Here is a 20,369-nt window from a genome sequence, read left to right on the forward strand (position 1 = left end):
AAAATGTACCTGGAGCTAGAGAGATTACTCAGTGGTTGAGAGCCCTGGCTACTCTTCGAAAGGACCCGGCTCAATTCCCAGTACCCATGTGGCGACTCGCAGCTGACTGTTCCAGGAGACCTGACACCTTCACACCAATGCACATAAAATAAAAGTTAAATAAATTTTAAAACAAAGAAAAAATGTACCACTTTGAAGTACACAAATGACATTAAGATGCATTCTTTTGTGTTTTAGAGACAGGGTTTCTCTATGTAGCCCTGGCTGTCTTGAAACTCACTCTATAGACCAGGCTGGCAGGAGGGAGCAGAAAGGTTGTGAGAGGCAGAGGTGGTGATGGCTACAGGGAAACTGTTTTCCAGATCCACAGGGCAGTTGTACTGTGTATAGTCTGTACTCAGCAGTGGTTGTGACAGCATGCACAAGTGTTGTGCAGAATCTGGGCAGACAAAATTCTAGCAGGGATTGGGAAAAGATGCCATGAAGTCTCACTCCTAGCTAGGGAGCCACTGGCCACAGATGGCTGTGGGAGGAGGGAAAAGTGAGTTTTCTTCAGGGATGCATCCGTCATACTGCAGTACACGGCCCTACTCTCATGCATGCAGCACTAAGTGGACTTGGAGGGTTTAAAAGAAAAAGGCACAAGAAATCAGAAGGGAATAGTGAAGGAATTGGAGGGGAGGGGATGGATTTGGTGAAGATATTATATGCACATAACACAGTCTCAAACGCTTTTTTAAACACGTTCAGAAACTTGACTTTACTGAACTTGGTTGTGATGGCACAGGAATGAACATGAATGAAATCCAGTTCATCTAGTCTTTTGCCTGGAAGGAAATGACGTATTTCGGAGCCTGGATACTCTCTGAAACCTGAAAACCCAAGCGGCTAACATCAGTGTCTGTTGCTCTGGAGTTGTCAGGATGATCTGGAGCAGAAAGTGGAACAGGAATGAATTCACTGAGGACCGCATCAGTAGTGGAAAACCTCTCAGAGTATGACAGCGGTCCAGAGAACCACCCTCTCCCGAGGACCACATCAGTAGTGGAGAACCTCTCAGAGTATGACAGCGGTCCAGAGAATCACTCGGAGAACTCTATGACTAGAAATAGAGAAGAAGGGGGCAGGGATGCAGCTGAGTCGACTGACTCACACACAGGGTTCTGAATTTGATCCCCATTGCCACATGAACTGGGTGTGGTAGTGCATGCCTGTAATCCAAGCTTTCATGAGATGGACACAGGAGGATCAGGTGCTCAAAACTACATAGGGAGTTAGTTCAAGGCCAGCCTGAGATACACGAGATCCTATTTAAAACAACAAACAAACAAATAATTCAAGAAATAGCCATCAAAATATAGCAGAAAAGAAAGTAGTATTCAAAGTCTGAATTCTGAGCCATAGCAGAGAAATTAGAATCACCTGAAAAGTAGCTTTCAAGTTTCTGAGCAGGAGAGGGGCCAGGCCAAGTCAGGTGTGACAGGAAATTCCATGGACATTGGGAAGAACCAATCTACTTTGCTCCAAGTGTATGAAATCTTCCTTAGTTGTAGAGGGCAGGGCCACAGCCGGGGCAAAACATTTGTGGTTTGCAGACCAGCTCAAATCATCTTCTCGGATAATGTGGCTCCATCTTGACAGAATCAAGTGGATTCTAACTGCGCTTGTGTCAAGATCTATTCACTCAATTAATTAGCCCTACTCTCAAGAAAAATTGTTACAGATATTGCTGAAGCACTTGGCTTCCCCAGGGACCAGCTAGTTCTGCAGTTTCGATCACTGCCCTGGTGCTTTTCTCAGCCGTGTGTATCAATGGATATTCTACAGGTGCAAGTATTTAAAACAATATATAATGACTTTATACATTTTCTTTTCTGGTCGATGGAAGGGGACTTTATTTGGTCCCAGGGTCATGGGCCAGTTATGGCCCCAGCTTTATTTGACCTTCTTCTTGGGGTACAGGTTGTTGGTGTGGCCACACTTCTTGCGGCAGTTGACTGCAGGGGCGGGGGTGCAGGCGTGCATAGCACTTGCGGTAGATCATCTTGTCACAGTTGTACTTCTGGGCAAGCTGACGAAGGGACGGCTCGATGATGCCACCACGCAGACGAAGCACCAGGTGCAAAGTGGACTCTTTCTGGATGTTGTAGTTGGACAGGGTCCAGCATCCTCCAGCTGCTTGCAGCAAATAATCAGCCTCTGCTGGTCAGGTGGGTTGCCTTTCTTGTCTTGGATCTTGGCCTTGACATTCTCGATGGTGTCACTGGGCTCTACCTCAAGAGTGATGGTCTTGCCCGTCAGGGTCTTCACAAAGATCTGCATGTTGGTGTCAATCCGCTCGGTCGCTGCGTTGAAAAGAAAGAGCGACTTTATACATTTTAAAGTCATATAAATGATGTGACATCCTGTATCTTCCTACAACTTCCTTTGCACTCTCAACACTAAATTTTAAGATTTGTCCACACTAGAGCTAGGGATGTAGTTCAGTGGTAGGGTACTTGGCTAGTACATTCAAGGTCCTGGGCTTGACCCCCAGCACTTCAAAAGACAACATAGAATAAAATAAGGGACTGGAGATATGGTTCCACAGTTAAGCATGGGATGTGAGATTCCCCTCTGTACGCTATGAATATGTTTTATTACCATTGGTTATTAAGGAAGCTGTTTCGACCAATAGCATAGTAAAGTGAAGCCAGGCGGGAAATCCGAACAGAGATATAGAGAGAAAGTAGGCCGAGTCAAAGAGACGTCATGTAGCTGCTGAAGGAGAAAAATGCCAGCAGCCAGTCAGAATCACTGTTAGGTCATAACCTCGTGATGATGCACAGATTAATAGAAATTGGTTAATTTAAGATGTAAGAGTTAGTTAGAAATATGCATAAGCTATTGGCCAAACAGTGTTGTGATTATCTGTTGTGGGGCGTCTGGGCGGCCAGGAAACCAATGAGCAGTCTCTGTTTACAAGCTTTCTCTTTGTTCTTACAGAGAACCCAAGTTCAGTTCCCAGCATTTATATCAGACAGCTCACAACTGTCTGTAATTCTAGCTCCAGGGGATCCAATGCCTATGGTTTCCAAAGGTACTCGCTGCATACATGTTGTGAATAACCACACATAGCCACACATACATATAATTAAAGATAATAAAAAAAATTTACCTGGATGGTGGTGATGCATGCCTTTAATACTAGCACTCGGGAGGCAGAGGCAGGCAGAGCTCCGTGAGTCTGAGGTCAGCCTGGTCTATAGAGCAAGTTCTAGAACAGGCTCCAAAGATACACATAGAAAACCTGTCTGGAAAAACCAAAAATTAAATAAAGTAAAATAAATAATAATGCAAGTTTTAGTGTTGCCTTTGCTGGCTTCTTTTTCAGCACAAAACGTCCCAAACACAATAACCTATTAACCCTTTGCTTTGTTCTTATGTATTTGTACTGTCCTTGGCTTCTGTTTTGCTATTGTTATCAATGCTTTTAGGAACATTGCCCATATTTTTGCTGTTTCTTTCTACATTCCCAAAGGTGCAGTTACTAAAGATACCGGATAAAAATGCATGTTCCTGATGCATTATCAGCTTGCTCTCCACATTAGTAGCTCACCCACTAGGTGGTAGAAGGGTATAGAAATTCCCTTTGCTCAACAAAGTGATTTCATTTCTAATTCCTACAGAATATACTTCCTTCTTCTTTCTTGTCATCCTTTCTTGTCTTTGTTTCTCGAGCAAAGGGTTTGCCCCTCAGTTCAGAACTCACTCTGTAGTCTAGGCTGGCCTTGAACTTGCTTTCTACATCTTGCCTCAATCTCCCTAATGTTAGGATTACCGTTTGTGCCTCCACACCTAGCTCCTAACACAGACACTCCAGTCATAATTCATATGCATATATATGTATACACAGTCTAGGCCGTGCATGATGATGCATGTATTTGATCTCATTCTTTGGAAGGCAGAGGTAGGCAGATCACTGTGAATTCAAAGCCAGTCTGGTCTATATAGTAAGGCCCTGTCTCAAAAAAAAGAAAGAATATTGTACATTGGAAATTATATTTATTATGATCAGCACTCTAGGTTTTTATGCAAAGATTAATTTCTTTTGTTTTCAATTCAAAAAAAGGAATATGTTTATAAAATGTGTGATGAAAGCAGAACATTCCACCTCTTCTTTGGAGAAGAGCTATCTTAACAACATTCAGTCAGCTGAAGATAGATTCGGACAAGTGTCTATACATAAATTTCAAGTCATTTTTGCATGTGCAGATTCATTCAGATCTTCCCAGACTGAAGAGGCAGTCCTGTGGCTTCCTTCCTTTTCCAAATTCCCAACAAGACTACATGAACTTTAACTCTTGATGAGCTACTTACAACTGCAGTTCCTTAGGAGCCAACATGACAGGTGACCCAGGATTTCCCTATGAGAAACAATTTGGCCATCTAAAGAAAGTATCACAATAAACAAATCTTTCTTTCTGCCTTCCAGTTCTGTACAGTGTCTCATTTCAAGACTATTGCCCTCATGAGACTTGTTCCTTCACAAGTCTAAGCCTTGAGGTGATATGAAGACCAACGTTGAGAAAAGAAACTTCAATTCAGAAATGAAACTGGAGGTACCAATACACCCCAGAGCATCTCACCATCCTTGCGAGAGCACAGCCCAGTGTACTGCTTTTTGTTCTTTAATGGGCGGGCGTGTTCTCTGGCAGGCTCGCAGAGCAGCTGCTAGTCCGACAAGGATGGCTGTGGGTCCCTGCAAGATCTCCGGGATGGCAGGCTGGTCCTGCCATGTGGTCGGAGAGCAGGAGGGTAGGTGCGGTGGACGGCGGAGTAAATGGACATAAGGCTATATATAAAGCTAAACATTTATTACTTAAAGAAGAGGCAGAGAGACAGAGAGGCAGAGATAGAGAAGCATAAAGACATAAAAACATAGAGACAGAGAAGACACATGTGCACACACCGAGAGATGGTGGGGGGGCAGAAGAGAAAGAGTTAAGATGGCAGCAAGAGAAGGTCAGAAGTGGCTGGGAGTGGGCGTGGTTAGCTCTTAAAGGGACCAGACCCAAAGGAATAACACTGCTGCAGTCTGTAGATCAACACTGGCAGCTTGAATGAGGTTGTTGTTTTTTTTTTGTTTTTTGTTTTGTTTTGTTTTGTTGTTGTTTTTTTTTTTCGAGACAGGGTTTCTCTGTCACAGCCCTAGCTGTCCTGGAACTAACTCTTGTAGACCAGGGTGGCCTGGAACTCACAGAGATCCGCCTGCCTCTGCCTCCTGAGTGCTGGGATTAAATATGCACCACCACTGCCCAGCCAAGAAGATTAATTTCTTATTCAGTATGGAAATACTGGCTTCTACGCGCTCTCCTGCCTGTGCCCTTCCAATGGCACCTGTAGGCAGCGTTCCAGAAACTCCTCCACCAGTCTTCCCTCTTCTTTGGGTTTTGTTTTTGTTTATGGAGCTGTTGTACATCACTATTCTCTGAGACAAACACCCACCATCTTTGTTCAGCAGTGCCTACTGGGCTGGTGACTGCTGACTTCCAGAAGGTAGGTGTGGTGAGAGGCAGGAGACCCTGAAAGGCATCCAGCTACTCCTCCAAAGAGTTAGCAGTTCTGCCTCAGAGCAAGGCAGACAATGTAGGGAGGGGAGCAGCACCTCTGTGGCCAGCGATGAGAAAGCTTTCATCCATGCTGGGTGACCGCTTTGCAGTGCAGCTGCTTTAGGGATCTCAAGCTGTAGTCAGAAACCCCATATGTAAGTACTCTCAATGAAGTCATTGGTTCCCTGAGTGGGGGACTTTGGCAGCATCAAAATGAAGTTTATTGTTGGGACCTTAGGAGGGGTTAGACTTTGCCTAGGCCCTCACCTTCAGAGAATATTCTCGAGAAGGCAGACTTCCTTACTTAAACATGATTGATTTCATCATTGACCTTATCTGAGGTTTGAGGGTGGACTAAAATTGCTAACCCTGTAATCATTGTTTTCCCTGGCGACTTAGGCTTCCCACCCCAAGCATAAGTTATGCTGTCATCACAGAAAAAAGATATTTAGCATGTAAGAGATTCCATGTTTCAGCACCTGTGTACCAGAGAGAGGTACTAAAACCAACCATGCTCAGTTTTCTTATCATAAATCATACTGTGTACTAGAAAACAAGAACAAGGGCCAAATACACACACTTCTTACTCTAAACCATATAGTGAATGGGAAGGCTCTGAAGGGTCAAGTTTTAAATGGGGTGTGTTTGCACAAACCTGCAATTCCAGCAGCTGGGAGGTGGCAGTAGGAGGTCATTTTCAGCTAGTGAATTTGAGGTCATAGTGGCACACATTTGTAGGCTAGAGGTAGGAGGATTGAAAATTTGGGCCGGCCTGGAGTTTATAGATATTTGAGGACAAACTGGCAATATAGTGAGACCCTACCTTTAACAGAGCTGGAAAGCTCCTGGGCCAGACTGTAAAGTTGGGGGGTTGGGGGGGGGGAAGAGGGAGAACTACATCACCATGACAACATGGGCTATTTTTACTGAGAGATGTTAGGCTATCTAATGTTTCTCAGGATTTGGAGGTGGAAAATGAAGTGCAAAACATGTGTCATTGAGTTGGGTGAGTTGAGCAACACCTTAAATTCTTTTTTGTAGTTAGCTTTTAACTCTTCCTTACATTATGCATCTCCAGCTTTTTTATAAGAACAAAAAGACAAAAGAAATTTTATAGCCTGTAGTTACATATGAATGCTGTAAATATATATATCTATAATTCTGTAGCTGGGAGATTTTCCCTTAAAGAACAGGAGAAATTTGAATTAATCAATAATTCAAAATAATTATTGCGTAATAGCACAACATCCATTATTTTTTACAACACCCATTTTTAGGTACAGAAGTGCGAACACCTCACAGTGCTTGCTTTGTACCTTGAAGCCATGTTACTTTTCATTATCGTTGAAACCAAAACCATGTTACTTTTGTTATCATTGAAACCAAGTTACTTTTTATCTTTAACTTGTGCTTTTATTTTTTTCTGTGGGGTTTTCTAAAGTATCTCTAGGAAGTTATTTTATTTTAAAATTACTTAAAACTTTAGATTCACCTTCGAGGTTTTGCTTGCATGTATGTGTATCAAGTATGTCTTGTACCTGCAGAGGTCAGAAGAGGATGTCAGATTTGTTGGAACTGGAGTTAAAGATGGCCATGAGTCACTATGTGGGTGCTGAGAAACAAACCCACTGGGTCCTCTGCAAGACCAACAGGTGTTCTTGACCACTGAGCTGTCTCTCCAACCTGTCTGTCTGTCTGTCTGTCTATCTATCTATCTATCTATCTATCCCTGGGATTGAACTGAGAAAACCAGGCTTGCTGGCAAGTGCCATTATGCAGTGGCCCACCTGCCCCTGCCTCCCTAGCACTGCTGGTAGCAAACACCTTTACCTATTGAGCCATCTTATCGTGGGACACATATTTTGTCCCACATAAGATTTGTGACATTGAAGTTAGTCAGTTTTTGTCCTGAGAATCCTCAGTAATTAGCCTGAATTTTCTAAATGCAACGTTGCCATGCTGTACATCAGCAAGGCTCAGTAGGCTCACTTCAGACACAGGACCCTGGAGGCCATCACATGCAGTCTTGCTCCCCTGAGTCCTCGTGACTGATATTTTCTAATGTCTTTAATGCTGGCCACAGCTGGAGCTTCCACACCACACCAATCTCACTTGACAAATGGCTCAACTGCCTTCTTCCTCGCTCCTGTCCTGCTGGCCACCATGGTGCTAAAAGAGCAAGAAGAGACTTTTTAAAAACTTCATACCCAAGCCAGGTGTGGTGGCACACGCTTTTAATCTCAGCACTAGGGAGGCAGGGCAGGAGGATGTCTTGTGCGGTCATGTGTCCTCCTCACAATGTCTTCCTTAGGTAGTAAAAATGCTAATGCCTAGGTGTGAGCTGGGAAAACTCACGGTGCTTCATGGTGCAGGTGAAGTTCTGAAGAGCATATGCTTAGCAAGCACAAATGCCGACCTTTGAGCCCTAGTACTGCCTAAAATAACAAAACCAGCCTTACAAAGACTCCTCAGTGGTGTTTTCAATGTGTACTTTTTTGTTTGGTTGGTTGTTTTTCAAGACAGTGTTTTCCTGTGTATCTCTGGCTATGCCAGAACTTGCTCTGTAGACCAGGCTGGTCTTGAACTCACAGAGATCCACCTGCCTCTGCCTCCCAAGTGCTGGGATTAAAGGTGTGCACCACCATCGCCTGGTTCTTTTTCTTAAAAAAATATATTTATTCCTATGTGTGTAGGTGTTTTACCTACTTGAATGTCCCATCGTCTAAGGAGGGCAGAAGATAGTCTCAGATTCTCTGGAATTGGAGTTACATACAGATGGCAGTAAGCCACTGTGTGGATGCTGGTAACCAAACCTAGGTCTTCTATAAGAGTAGTGAGTGGTCTTAACAGCTGAGTCACCTCCCCAATCCTGGCATATCTTTTTCTGTTCTTCTACTTTGACTAGCAGCATTTGGTAAATCAAACAAACTTGGAGACAGCAATGAAGAAAATTCCTGAGGATGATTCCCAACAGCTGAGCAATGTAAAGACATAGAAGGTAAAGCTACCTGGGGAAACAGGAACAAGGTGTGAAGGAAAAGTCCAGGCTTTGATCTGTCATTATTTCAGGGCCAACTGGATGTAGGGAGAGTCTGAGACCTACAGAGAGATGTGAACGAAAACGCAGATTTGTGAGTCCGCCAGAGCTGACAAAAGACCGGAGGCAAAAATCCCGACAAATAAAAGATTAAAGGCTCCTAGAAGGAGACAACATCAAAAAAGACTGAAAAGGAGTCATCTCCATATAAAAGAGCTATGAAAATGTAAGATTGGCAGAAATGTCTAAAGCTGAAAGTCCTGGGCATGATGGGGTTATTAGAAAGCTTATTTGGAGCATATTCGAAGTATCAGCCAGACTGACCAGGAGGAAGGGAAAGATAGTTGGTGCAACATTCATGCAATTGATGCGAAGAAAGGTGAAAGGCGGGGGTGGGGGGGAGAGGCAAGGGATGCTCGTTACCCATCTTTCTTGCCAGCTGCCATCTGTCTTTCTTGCGTCAGCCAGTTTCCCTAGACAAGAAAGTCTTAGGTAACCACTCTGTATTCCAAAGCTGTGTGTCTGTATGATTTCTTGCAATGTGTCTGTCATGATATTTATCACGATGTATCGATGTATTTTGTTTACATACGACATGCTGTGTAGAGAGGGATGATCCTTTGTAATTCTCAAGCTTAATTAGCATAACACCTGGCAAAGAGTAGGGGGTGAGTTCAGGGTTATTGAATAAGTATCAGGCAGTTTTAAGAAGGTATGAAGATAACTGAGCAGTTACAAACACTTGGTGTGGCGGGGTGGTGGAGGCACACACCTTTAATCACAGGAGGTTCTCTGTGAGTTCGAGGGCAGCCTGGTCTATAGAGTGAACTCCAGGACAGATAAGGCTACACAGAGAAACCCTTTCTCGAAAAGCCAACCAACCAGCCAAACTTTTGAGAGTCTTGCTACGTATAGCAGACTACCCTGGAACCTGTGGCTGAGTGGATTTTGTTGTTTTGAGGCAGGGTCTCCTCATTTAGCCCAGGTTGACTCGAAACTCACTATTTTACTCATGTTCGTCTCAAACACGCAGGAGTCCTCCTGGAGTGCGGGTTACAGGGGTGAACCTCTATGTGTGGTTGAGGCTCACTGTGCATGCAGCCTGGTCTGGCAAGACAGGCTGCAGGCAAGAGGCTCCATCTAAAGAAACAGCGGATGTAACTGTCAGAGCGCTGAGATGTTGCTGTGGGTACCGGAAGGCAACCTGAGCAGGGGAGGAAAGGAGATGCCTGGCTTGGGAGCTTCTGCTTCCATCACCCAGGACTCCACAGAAGCTTGAGCACAGGGTAGGAGCCTCCAATCACCTATCAGCTCGCAAATTCTAGAAGACATCCAAGCTAGTGCACGAGGAGATTTAGTAGGGACGTCTCGGGTGTCCACAGCGACTGGGACCGGCGCTCTCAGGGCAACCGAGGTCACACAGCTCGGGAAGAATCCAACGCCTCTCCTTTCCCGAACGCGGCGGCGGTGGAGTGGGGGGGGGGGGGGGGGAAGAAAGGGTGGGGAGACTGATCCGGAAGTGCTTATGGGAAACCGGAAGCAGATCATTGCGACAGGCCCCAGGAGCCACCGCCCCCTCGTCGCGGTGCAGTGTGCAGGTCGGGGTCCGCTGTGCCTGGGGCGTCCCGATGGTCCCCAGCTGGCGGAGTCAGGGGCGGAGGGAGGATGACCTCTCCTTGGGGTCACAGTGCCGACCTGGCCCGCTTCTACACTGTCACCGAGCCCCAGCGACACCCCCGGGGCTACACAGTCTATAAGGTTACCGCCCGGGTGAGTGCCTGGATAGGGACACCGGGGCGGGGCACGGGCTCCGGACTGCTGCCGGGTGCGGCTGGTGGTAGTGAGGACTCACGGGGATGGAGACTCAGACTGGAGACGCTAGGTAGTAGACAGGAACTGCAGGCAGAAACGGGACCCCAGGATGGAGATGCTAGGAACCCCAGACAGGAGACTCCAGGCATAAGAGACTCAAGGATGGAGATGATGGTGACCCCAGGCAGGAGAATGGACTCGAAGATGGAGATTCCAGGATTGAGATGCTGAGAGCTCTCGGCAGGAGTCAGGACTCCAGGATGGAGATGATGGGGACCCAAGGCAGGAGAATGGACTCCAGGTAGACGGGGTGGTGGTGATGGGGGGCGGGTGGAGAGGTAGGGGGTGGTGGGTAGATATGGGATGGCAGGCTCTGCTTTCTGTTCTGGGGTGGAATACTGGAGAATGCTTTAAATGGATGACCTAGTCTCTGCCCCACGTGGACTTTCTCTTATAATGAAATTTGCAGGGGCGGGTTGGCTTCTTCCGGAGGGAAAACACACACTTAAAAACGCTAGTGGGTGTTTTGTCTGGCTTATGTAACCGAAGTGCTGCCTGCTTTTCAGTTCTCATTCAGTGGCGGGTTCGCTGGGAGGCAGGTAGGCTGCTGGCAAAGGATTCACTGTTAGTTTACCTGTCTCGGACCTCACCTTTGTTTCTGAGCTTTTCTGAGCCTTTTCTGAAGGAGATGCATGTGTACTTAAGTGATCTTACCTGTGACTGGAGGACAGACTGGGCTGACGAGGTGACTCGGTAGATAGAGGTGCTTGCTGTCAAGCCCGAAGACCTGTGTTCAATTCCTGGGATCTACACAGTGGAAGGCGAGAACTGACCCCTGCTGACTGTCCTCTGACAGCCAAAGGTGTTCCCTGCCTACCCCCTGCAAATAAATAACTGTTAAAGCTGGGTGGTGGCGGCGCACGCCTTTAATCCCAGCACTTGGGAGGCAGAGGCAGGCGGATCTTTGTGAGTTCGAGACCAGCCTGGTCTACAAGAGCTAGTTCCGGGACAGGCTCCAAAGCCACAGAGAAACCCTGTCTCGAAAAAAACCAAATAAATAAATAACTGTTAAATTTTTTTTCGAGGTTGTTTACATCCGTTCACTGTTCCAAATTTAGTACTGTTTTTCTTAAGTTTTGTTGCTCAGCTTGAATTTTGAAAGCTGCTCATTTCCCTTAGCAGACAGTGAGAGTACTAATGACATGAAATAGGCACTTATGTGTGCAGTGCTTGTATGTATACTGGGCATTTTGTGCCCATCCCCCAGCATAATTTTTAACTTCATGATGAGGAAACAGATTCAAGGAAGTTTAGAAGTTTGCTGAAGTTTCTGTAGCAAAGCAGTAGGAGCTTTGGTCTGTGGAACCAGTTCTGCCTAACTCCAAGATGAGACAGTGTCAGGAATTAGCTCTGAGGAAGTCAGGTGTGGGTGCAGGAGTAATAAGATTGCAGCATTAATTTAGAAAGCACGCAGGAAGAGGTTCCCGAGAAATGCGAGACTAGACTAAGCTAAGCCGGGCTTGGGACTTGCAAGTGGCTGGTGGCATTTGGAAATGGTGCAGAGTCAGACAGATGTAAGATGCTGGCTTGAGCAAGTCTGTCAAGATAGCAAGAAGACCAAGTTCATGAAGAATGGGAAGAAGTTTGCCTTCCCTTTTTGTAGGTCAGATTGTTGTATGGGTGGGTGTGAGCTGTAGTTTTTCTGAGAAATATAAAAACATGAGGGGCTTCTTCCTGTGTCATTCTTGAGGCCTTTTCAGTCACGGATACCCTTGATTTCCTGATACAAAGCTTATAGAATCAGAACTATTCAACAGACAAGAGGTGCCTGTCACACAAGCACGTTGAACCTCCTCACTGTTAACACCAGTGTTGCATCCGTTGGCCTATAAGCCTTTGCCTCTTACTAGACAGAGAGCAAGACACTTCGCGCTGGAAGTGGTTTCATTTCAACAAAAGCACTGGTCATTGCGTTAGCCCCAGACTGTTTGCCCTCTTCTTTTTTCTTTTTATGTTTTGTGTATTTTTATTTTATGCATATGAATGTCTTGCCTGCATGTAGATATGTTGCTACATGTGTGCTGAGTGCAGACAGAGAGTTGGTAGGAAGTAATCGAATCTCCTGGAACTGGAGATACAGATCGCAGGGAGCCACCATGTAGGTGCTGGGACGTGCAGCTGGGTCCTCTGCAGAAGCAGTGAGTGCTCTTACCACCGAGACTGCCTTCCAGCTCAGATTGCTTTCCTCTATCCTGGGCACCATGTTTAGTGGGTGTGCAGTTCCAGGCACTTGGCTCTAGAAGGTATGCAAGGGAGTGCTCGAGTTCCCCTTTTCTACTTAGGGTAGAGTGGAGTTTGTTATGCTTAACTAGATACAGTCGTATAGGAAGGTGTGTAGTGCCGCAGCCCCCAGGAAAGAGCTGTGGTGCATAGAAGACAGAGTGCTGTGACCCTGGTGGGCAGGGTGGGAGGAGTCAAGAAAGGAGAGGATGGTGGAGATGGAAGAAAGGGATGGAGCCTATGAAGGCCTGGGAGTATGACTGTGGCACTTAACTGAAAGCCCTGAGTGTGATAATTGTATTATTACTTTCCAAAACGGAAGGTTGTCAAATGCAGATTTAAAGTATCCCAGTATATGGGCTGGGGAGATGGCTCAGTGTTAAGAGCACTGACTGCTCTTCCAGAGGTCCTGAGTTCAGTTCCCAGCAACCACATGGTGGCTCGCAGCCACCTGTAATGAAATCTGGTGCTTGCTCCTGACCTTCAGGCAGACATAAAATATCCCAGTATCAATTAGGTGATGTAGCACATCGCCTTAGACATACTCACGCGTCTGTGCTGCACATGCTGCCTGTTGCCATGTTCACTGAACTTGCAGATTGTTGACACAGACTCTCTTCTCTCTGTAAGTGTCCTCATTTACTGCTTACGTTACAGATTGTGTTTGTTACAAGGGTTAGCAGGATTTTATTTTGTGGTTGTTTTTAGGGCTGGGGATCAAACCTGGGGTCTCACAGAAGTGAGAGCCTGTGCCACTTACTTAGCTGTGCCCACAGCCTGAGGTTTTTGTTTTGTCCTTAACATTATTTGTGTCTGTGCATGTGTCTGTGTGAGTGTGGCCCACTGACATGCATGTGGAGGTCAGAGAGTAGCTTGGGGACTCACTTGTCCCCTGTCACCATGTGGGCTCTGGAGGTTGAGCCTGGGCTTATTTTCCGAGCCATCTCAGTGGTCCCACAGCCCGAGTTTTATATGTGTTCAGATTTTGTTTTTTAAATTAAAGATCAACATGGAGGTGCATTTAAAAAACAATTATGCCTAACATTATGAATCAAGTAAAATGTTTATTGCTTTTTTGGAACGTAAGAAGAAAAACATCTTTCCTCAGGAGAGCTAATCAGGTAATAGGGCTCCCCTGAGAACGCCTCAGGATAAAAGTTAGACGAGCTTCCTGCGTGTTCGCTGCTCCGGATTCAGAGCTTGAGGAACAGTGTTTGATCATCAGGAGAGAATTAGAATCATTCCATTTTGGACAACAAAGGAACTCTTTCTTTTTATATTCAATCTCTTTAGTACCTTTCTTTTTCTATTTTTAATTTTCTAGAACCTGACAGGCTTGCGATAACTTTGTAGTTATTTAGAGGCAAGACAACAGATGCCCCTATTACTTCTTTTTAGTTTTTGTTTTCAGAGTAACCAGAAGTATTTTACTAGAACATAAGAATTACAGAAGTTTCCAGAGCAGTCATACATAGTCAGAAGCTTTTTTGAATCTGAAGGACTGTTTAGCTGGTTCTGATGAATGCCCACTGTCTGGTTGCTTAGCTGGTTCCGAGCAGTGCCTACTGTGTGGTTGCAGTATTTTTATCTGTTTGCCTATTGATGGACATTTGGGTTCCTTCAGTTTGGGGCTGTTTGGGATGCAGCTCCTGTGATCTTGTGTGCGCTGTTGGCATTTTTTCTCTTGCTATCACATAAATTTAAAATTTATTATTATTTTTTACTATGTCTTTGTGCTAAATCTTGAAATCAGGTCATGTAAGTTCTCTTTCTTTCAAAATTTGTGTTTTGGTTATATAGATTGCTTGCAGTTTTATATGAAATTGAAAAGCAGCTTGCCAAAATTCTTAAAAAATGCCTACTTAGATTTTTTTGATGTAGGATTGTGTTGAGAACAGAGATCAATTTTAGAAGAATTGATGAGGTAAAAATAACGAGTCTTCTGGAACATCCCCGTGTGAACATCCCCGTGTGTGAGCATCCCCGTGTGTGAGCATCCCCGTGTGAGCTTCCCCGTGTGTGCATCCCCGTGTGTGAGCATCCCCGTGTGAGAGCATCCCCCTGTGAGCATCCCCATGTGAGCATCCCCGTGTGAGCATCCCCGTGTGAACATCCCCATGTGAACTTCCCCGTGTGTGAGCATCCCCGTGTGAGCTTCCCCATGTGAGCATCCCTGTGTGAGCATCCGTGTGTGAGCATCCCCGTGTGTGAGCATCCCCGTGTGTGAGCATCCCCGTGTGAGCATCCCTGTGTGAACTTCCCCATGTGAGCATCCCCGTGTGAGCATCCCCGTGTGAGCATCCCCGTGTGAACTTCCCCGTGTGTGAGCATCCCCGTGTGAGCATCCCCGTGTGAACATCCCCGTGTGTGAACATCCCCGTGTGTGAGCATCCCCGTGTGAGCATCCCTGTGTGAACATCCCCGTGTGAGCATCCCCGTGTGAGCATCCCCGTGTGAGCATCCCCGTGTAAACATCCCCGTGTGTGAGCATCCCCATGTGAGCATCTCCGTGTGAACTTCTATCGGCGAATCAATCCCACACCAGTTATGTTTTAAGGGGTTATTTATTTTGGGGGGTAAAACTTACATACACCATAAACCGTCAGGAAGGGAGCCTAGTCGCTGGAGCAGGGACCGGGAGCAGGAGCCAGGACCAAGCGCCGGAACCAAGAGGGCCTGATCCGGGATCTGTGTCTCTTTTTAAAATAGAAATATACCATGTCCCAGTGGGCTGGTATTTTAGCGGCTATTGGCTGACAGAGCGGAAGGCACTCCCCGCTGCACTGTGGGTTCGTGCTTCAGCGACTATTGGCTGAGGCAGCGGAAGATATTCCCGCAGCACCTCCCCCTTTTGTTTAAGTAAGAGAGTTCTAAGCCTACTACGAAATTATATATAGTAAGTACAAACCTACATAATTATATACAATAAGTACAAATATCCTATTCTAACTAGCTAAAGTCTTGTATAATAAATAACTTGGCCAAGTCATGAAAGGAAAGTAACTACATTTATATAATCTTCAATTCCATCAAAGATCTGAGAAGGGAAATAATGTTACCTGAGTAATTAGGAAGTGCAATCAAACTTCCAGAACATGTAACAAATCACAGAGACAACTGGCTACCTGGGCAAACACCCAAAGTCACGTTTGCAGCGTTGAAGCAACCAACTTTGGCTAAGGCCTAACATAACTGACATACCATTTTTAAAGGCAAGGAACTTTTCAAAACTATCTTACCCTGTCTTGGCAGGTTATGACAGTCCTGTTTTATCCATTTACGGATACTCTGTAACTCTGTCAGTAGTTGAGGTATGGGCATTTCTTTACCCAAAGGCCAGTTCTTCCAAGAAGAAAGGCTCCAGGTGGAGTGTCTTTGGTGCTCAACATTCTCTCGGGAATAGATCGGTGTTGCCAGGAGCGATTGTGTCTCCCTACCACAGAACTTTGAATTAGATTAAAGGCCATTTTCTACAGCTCTTTGAAGAGGTTGAAGATTATCTATCTATACTGAATATAATCTCTATGTATCTAAAGAACCTGATTAGTCTAATTATAAATGACAAACTTAGATGACTATTGATCTATATAATTTTCAATATCTAACTTAAAGACTGAGATAGTAAACAACTGCGCAATAAATGGGGACAATATGACCTCCAAATATAAACAAGGTGTAAGTATACATTGTAATATGGTAAATATATATATCAATACATAAACAATATATAAGTATCTTAATCAGAGGTAGGAGTGTACAATGCAATATGGTAAAATATACATATATCAATACAATATATATATGTCAATACATAAAAATGTTTTAAACAGAGGTAGAAGCATGCATGCATAAAATAGTCAACATAATTTAACTTTGTATCAATATATAAGAATCAATACCAATATATTTGTCTAAAAACAGTAACTCACAAGTACAAAGCTATTATCCCATAATCCAATTATCCCTCTTTTTTTTTTTTTTAAAGATTCCTGCGCAGAGCTGGGGGTGGGGGGGTGGGGCGGTTCTTAAACCAAACGCTGGGCGCCAAGTATCGGCGAATCAATCCCACACCAGTTATGTTTTAAGGGGTTATTTATTTTGGGGGATAAAACTTACATACACCATAAACCGTCAGGAAGGGAGCCTAGTCGCTGGAGCAGGGGCCGGGAGCAGGAGCCGGGACCAGGAGCCGGGACCAGGAGCCGGGACCAAGCACCGGAACCAAGAGGGCCTGATCCGGGATCTGTGTCTCTTTTTAAAAGAGAAATATACCACGCCCCAATGGGCTGGTATTTTAGCGGCTATTGGCTGACGGATATGGGCTCATGCTTCAGCGACTATTGGCTGAGGCAGCGAAAGCTATTCCCGCAGCAAACTTCCCCGTGTGAGCATCCCCATGTGAGCATCCCCGTGTGAGCATCCCCGTGTATGAGCATCCCCGTGTGTGAGCATCCCCGTGTGAACTTCCCCGTGTGAGCATCCCCGTGAGAGCATCCCCGCTTGTTCAGCTCTTCAGTTTGAGCAGTGCTGTGAAGCTTCTAGTCTCTCTTCCTCTCTCTTTCTCATTTTGGTTTTTCAAGACAGGGTTTTATTGTGTAGCCTTGGTTGTCCTAAAATACTCTCTGTAGACCAGGCTGGCCTCAAACTCACGGAGATCTGCCTGCCTCTTCCTTCTGAGTACTGATATTAAAGGCGTGTGCCAATGCTGCCCAGAGAGGTTTTCAATCTTCCACATAATCTGGAATTTCAAGCTGAGCCTACGTCTATTTTTGTGTGGCTATTATTTACTGAATGATGACAGTAGATACTTGGATGATGCTTACTGTGATTTAGGCATTTGGTATAAACAAACAAGCAATAAGCTGCCCAGTAAGTGAGTACCTCTGTTTTTTTTTTTTTTTTCCCGCATTTCTGATGGGGGAGTTGAGGCTTAGAAAAGTTACTTGTTCAGGGTCACCAGTAAACGGGGATGGGGATGGAGTTTGCATTTGCATACAGTCAGGCTGGTGACAAGCACTGCAGGCTGCTGAAGCCCATATAACATATTTCCTCAGATGTTGGCGTGTCCCACATGGATCTTCCTGTCTGTTGTCAATGACGAACACTTAAATGTTGGAAAACTCATGGCTCTCAAAGTTTTCTGTTCAGTTCAGGGTCTGGTTTTATTTTACCCTTCCCTTTTCACTATTAATACTATTTGGTCTAAAATTCTTACATGTCAACATTTTAGTAAGTGGATCTTTAGAAATTTGTTTATTGACATCTCAGATACTCAGGTTTGTTTTAAGCTAGAAATTTTCTTAACGTTCAGAAGTTTTCTTTTCTTTCATGTATATTGGGTGGTTTGCTTGCATTTATGTTTGTGTGAGGGGGTTGAATTCCCTGGAACTGGAGTTGCAGACAGTTGTGAGCTGCCATGTGGGTGCTGAGAATTGAACTTGGGTCCCCTGAAAGAGCAGCCAGTGCTCTTAACTTCTGAGCCGTCTCACCAGTCCCTGAATTTTTATTTTCTTTGAACCTTGACTGGGAACTAGTTTGCTGTAGTTGGTGCTGGAACTGGTAAAGTCTGATAGGAAACAATCTGGATGAACATCTGAGTATTTACCGTTTGTGTGTTATTGCCAGGCTCTTGAGAGTTGGGATTATTTTTAATAGTGTAGAAGACCGCTATTCCTGTCTTTGGTTACACTTATTTATTGTGTGTGTTAGCATGGCTGTCAGAGGGCAACTTGCAGGAGTTGGTTCTCTGCTTCTACCATGTGAGTCTCAGGATTGAACTTAGGTTGTCAAGTTTGGCAACAATCGCCTTTACCTACTGAGCAATCTCGCCACCCTCCAATTCCTGTCTTTGTCAATTTGTATTCACCGGGTTTTGTAACAAGACACTATTGGCTGTGTGACTTAAGCAACATTTAAATCATAGTTTTGGATGCTGGATAGCCCATGGTCAAGTTGCAGCAGTTCAGTGTCTTAGTTTGAGATGACTGCCTTCTTCTTGGATTCATGACTGAGGATCATTTATAGTCTTCTTGTGAGGATGCTAGTTCCTAATGACTTCCCAGAGGCCTTCTATCTAGACGTTGTGACCAGAGGATTAAAGTGTCAGCATAGGAGTTTTAGGGGGACACAGACATATAGTCCATAGTGCTTTGAACCTTTCCTGAAAACTCACCAGAAAGTGGGAACCCTGGAATTTGTCCCCTTGATGTATCTGTCTTATCTGGGAGCTCACTGGTCAGAGAACTAGACAATGCAAGTGTCTGGTGATGGTCTGTACAGCTGCTGCCTCTGGGGCCAGACTACTGCATTGGCAGGTGATAGCTGGCCCACATCTCCTTGCCAGCCTGTGCCACCTGCATGTCTGCAGGGTGCTAGGGATCGTGGAACAGAGATGCAGGTGCTACAGCAAACTGGAGGTTGAATTTGGTAAGAAGACAATTATATATATGAGTTGAATGCTTTGAAGTGCTCAATCATCCTGCCAGAGTCACGGTTTTGTGTGTGCGAGGTGCAATTTAAAGATGGCAATATATCCGTATGAAATTATGGGTTTCCTGCAAGTTAATGTCTGAAAGCCAAGGTTGCATGTGTTATATTGATGAACGTGCCATTTGGTGTACTGGGTCACCGCAGGGAGTCACGCTCAGTCACACAGCATTCCTTTTGTGTAGCCTGCCATCCTTCACCACTGTTCGAGATTTATGTCTGTGAAAAGTTAAAAAGGGCATGGCCCTCTCTGTCATGTTTTATTATCTTTACTTTGCATTTCATGTTATATTTAACATAGTACTTTGCTCCTTTACCTTCTTAGCTGAGTCCTAATGGTGCAGGAGTCATGAAAGGACTTGGGTACAGTGGGTTGCTCAGTGCCCAGCCAAGCCAGCTCTCTGGGCCCCTTTCCTATGGAGCCTGCTGTGCAGGGTCTGCAGACAGCAGTGACCTTAGCAGTGTATGTAGCCTCTTGCTTGTCTGGGTTGTCAAAGGGTCCTTGGAATCAGCCCCTTCCAAGGGACATTTGTCTTTCACGTGGTCTTCCTGGTCTAGGCTTTAGGCTTTATGTGAAGGTTGCCTTTGGAAAGTCCCAGGGTTCGCATTGGCCAAGTCATTGTGTCTACCTGTATCAAGCTGCAGAGCCGAGACCACATGACTGAGGTCTTACAGGGCCATGGTCTCATTTCCTGGCTGCTGGATGACCTCGACCTCAAAGAAGTGGGGTATTACCCAGTTCAGTTCTGCTGCCTTGGAGAGCTCAGGGCCACAGATTTTCTGGCTCAGACTGCTGTGGGATCATACACACCTAGGACAGGTGATGGGCCTTGTGCTCAAGAGATCTTACACTGTGTTGCCTCTCCTTTAGTCTTACACGCACACACACGCACGCACACACACGTGTGTGTGTGCGTGCGTGTGTGTGCACAGCAGAGTTGGCTTCTTAAAACTGATGTTGAACATCCTTCTGTGACTGGTTTCTGATGGCTTAGGAAATACAGTAGTGAGAGTTGAATAATTTTTATAGTTTTACTTTCTAGTAGCTGCTTAATCAAGGAAAGGGAACTCCTTTATATATGTCTGAGAGGTCATTTTAAATGTTAGGATGATAATTAGTTGAAACAATGTGTGTGCACACATACATGTTTGTAGAATGTACA

General features: G+C 45.2%; 1 protein-coding gene, 1 non-coding gene and 1 pseudogene across 6 annotated transcripts in view; 2 read left to right on the forward strand and 1 right to left on the reverse strand.

The window, feature by feature from the left end:
* Positions 1-731: 731 nt before the first annotated feature.
* On the reverse strand, positions 732-10,097 carry LOC146894797 (ubiquitin-ribosomal protein eL40 fusion protein pseudogene; annotated as a pseudogene). Its single transcript, XR_015001214.2, has 5 exons — positions 9,933-10,097; positions 9,052-9,101; positions 8,600-8,690; positions 3,158-3,293; positions 732-2,337 (listed from the first exon to the last, which is right to left on the reverse strand). The product of XR_015001214.2 is annotated as a ubiquitin-ribosomal protein eL40 fusion protein pseudogene (transcript).
* An 84-nt stretch (positions 10,098-10,181) lies between these two features.
* Rps6kc1 (ribosomal protein S6 kinase C1) overlaps positions 10,182-20,369 on the forward strand; it is a 141,525-nt gene continuing 131,337 nt past the window's right edge. For all 4 annotated transcript variants that reach the window (XM_087906031.1, XM_087906034.1, XM_087906033.1 and 1 more), the window contains exon 1: positions 10,182-10,398. In XM_087906031.1, the coding sequence (XP_087762157.1) occupies positions 10,294-10,398 (105 nt within the window). In that variant the 5' untranslated portion in view covers positions 10,182-10,293. The remainder of the gene's footprint in view (positions 10,399-20,369) is intronic.
* LOC125403894 (small nucleolar RNA SNORA70) lies at positions 19,587-19,720 on the forward strand. Its single transcript, XR_007233116.1, has one exon. It is a non-coding gene; the product is annotated as a small nucleolar RNA SNORA70 (small nucleolar RNA).

Source organism: Myodes glareolus, chromosome 5, assembly GCF_982192425.1.
Source record: "Myodes glareolus chromosome 5, mMyoGla1.1, whole genome shotgun sequence".
Classification (NCBI taxonomy): Eukaryota; Metazoa; Chordata; class Mammalia; order Rodentia; family Cricetidae; genus Myodes; species Myodes glareolus.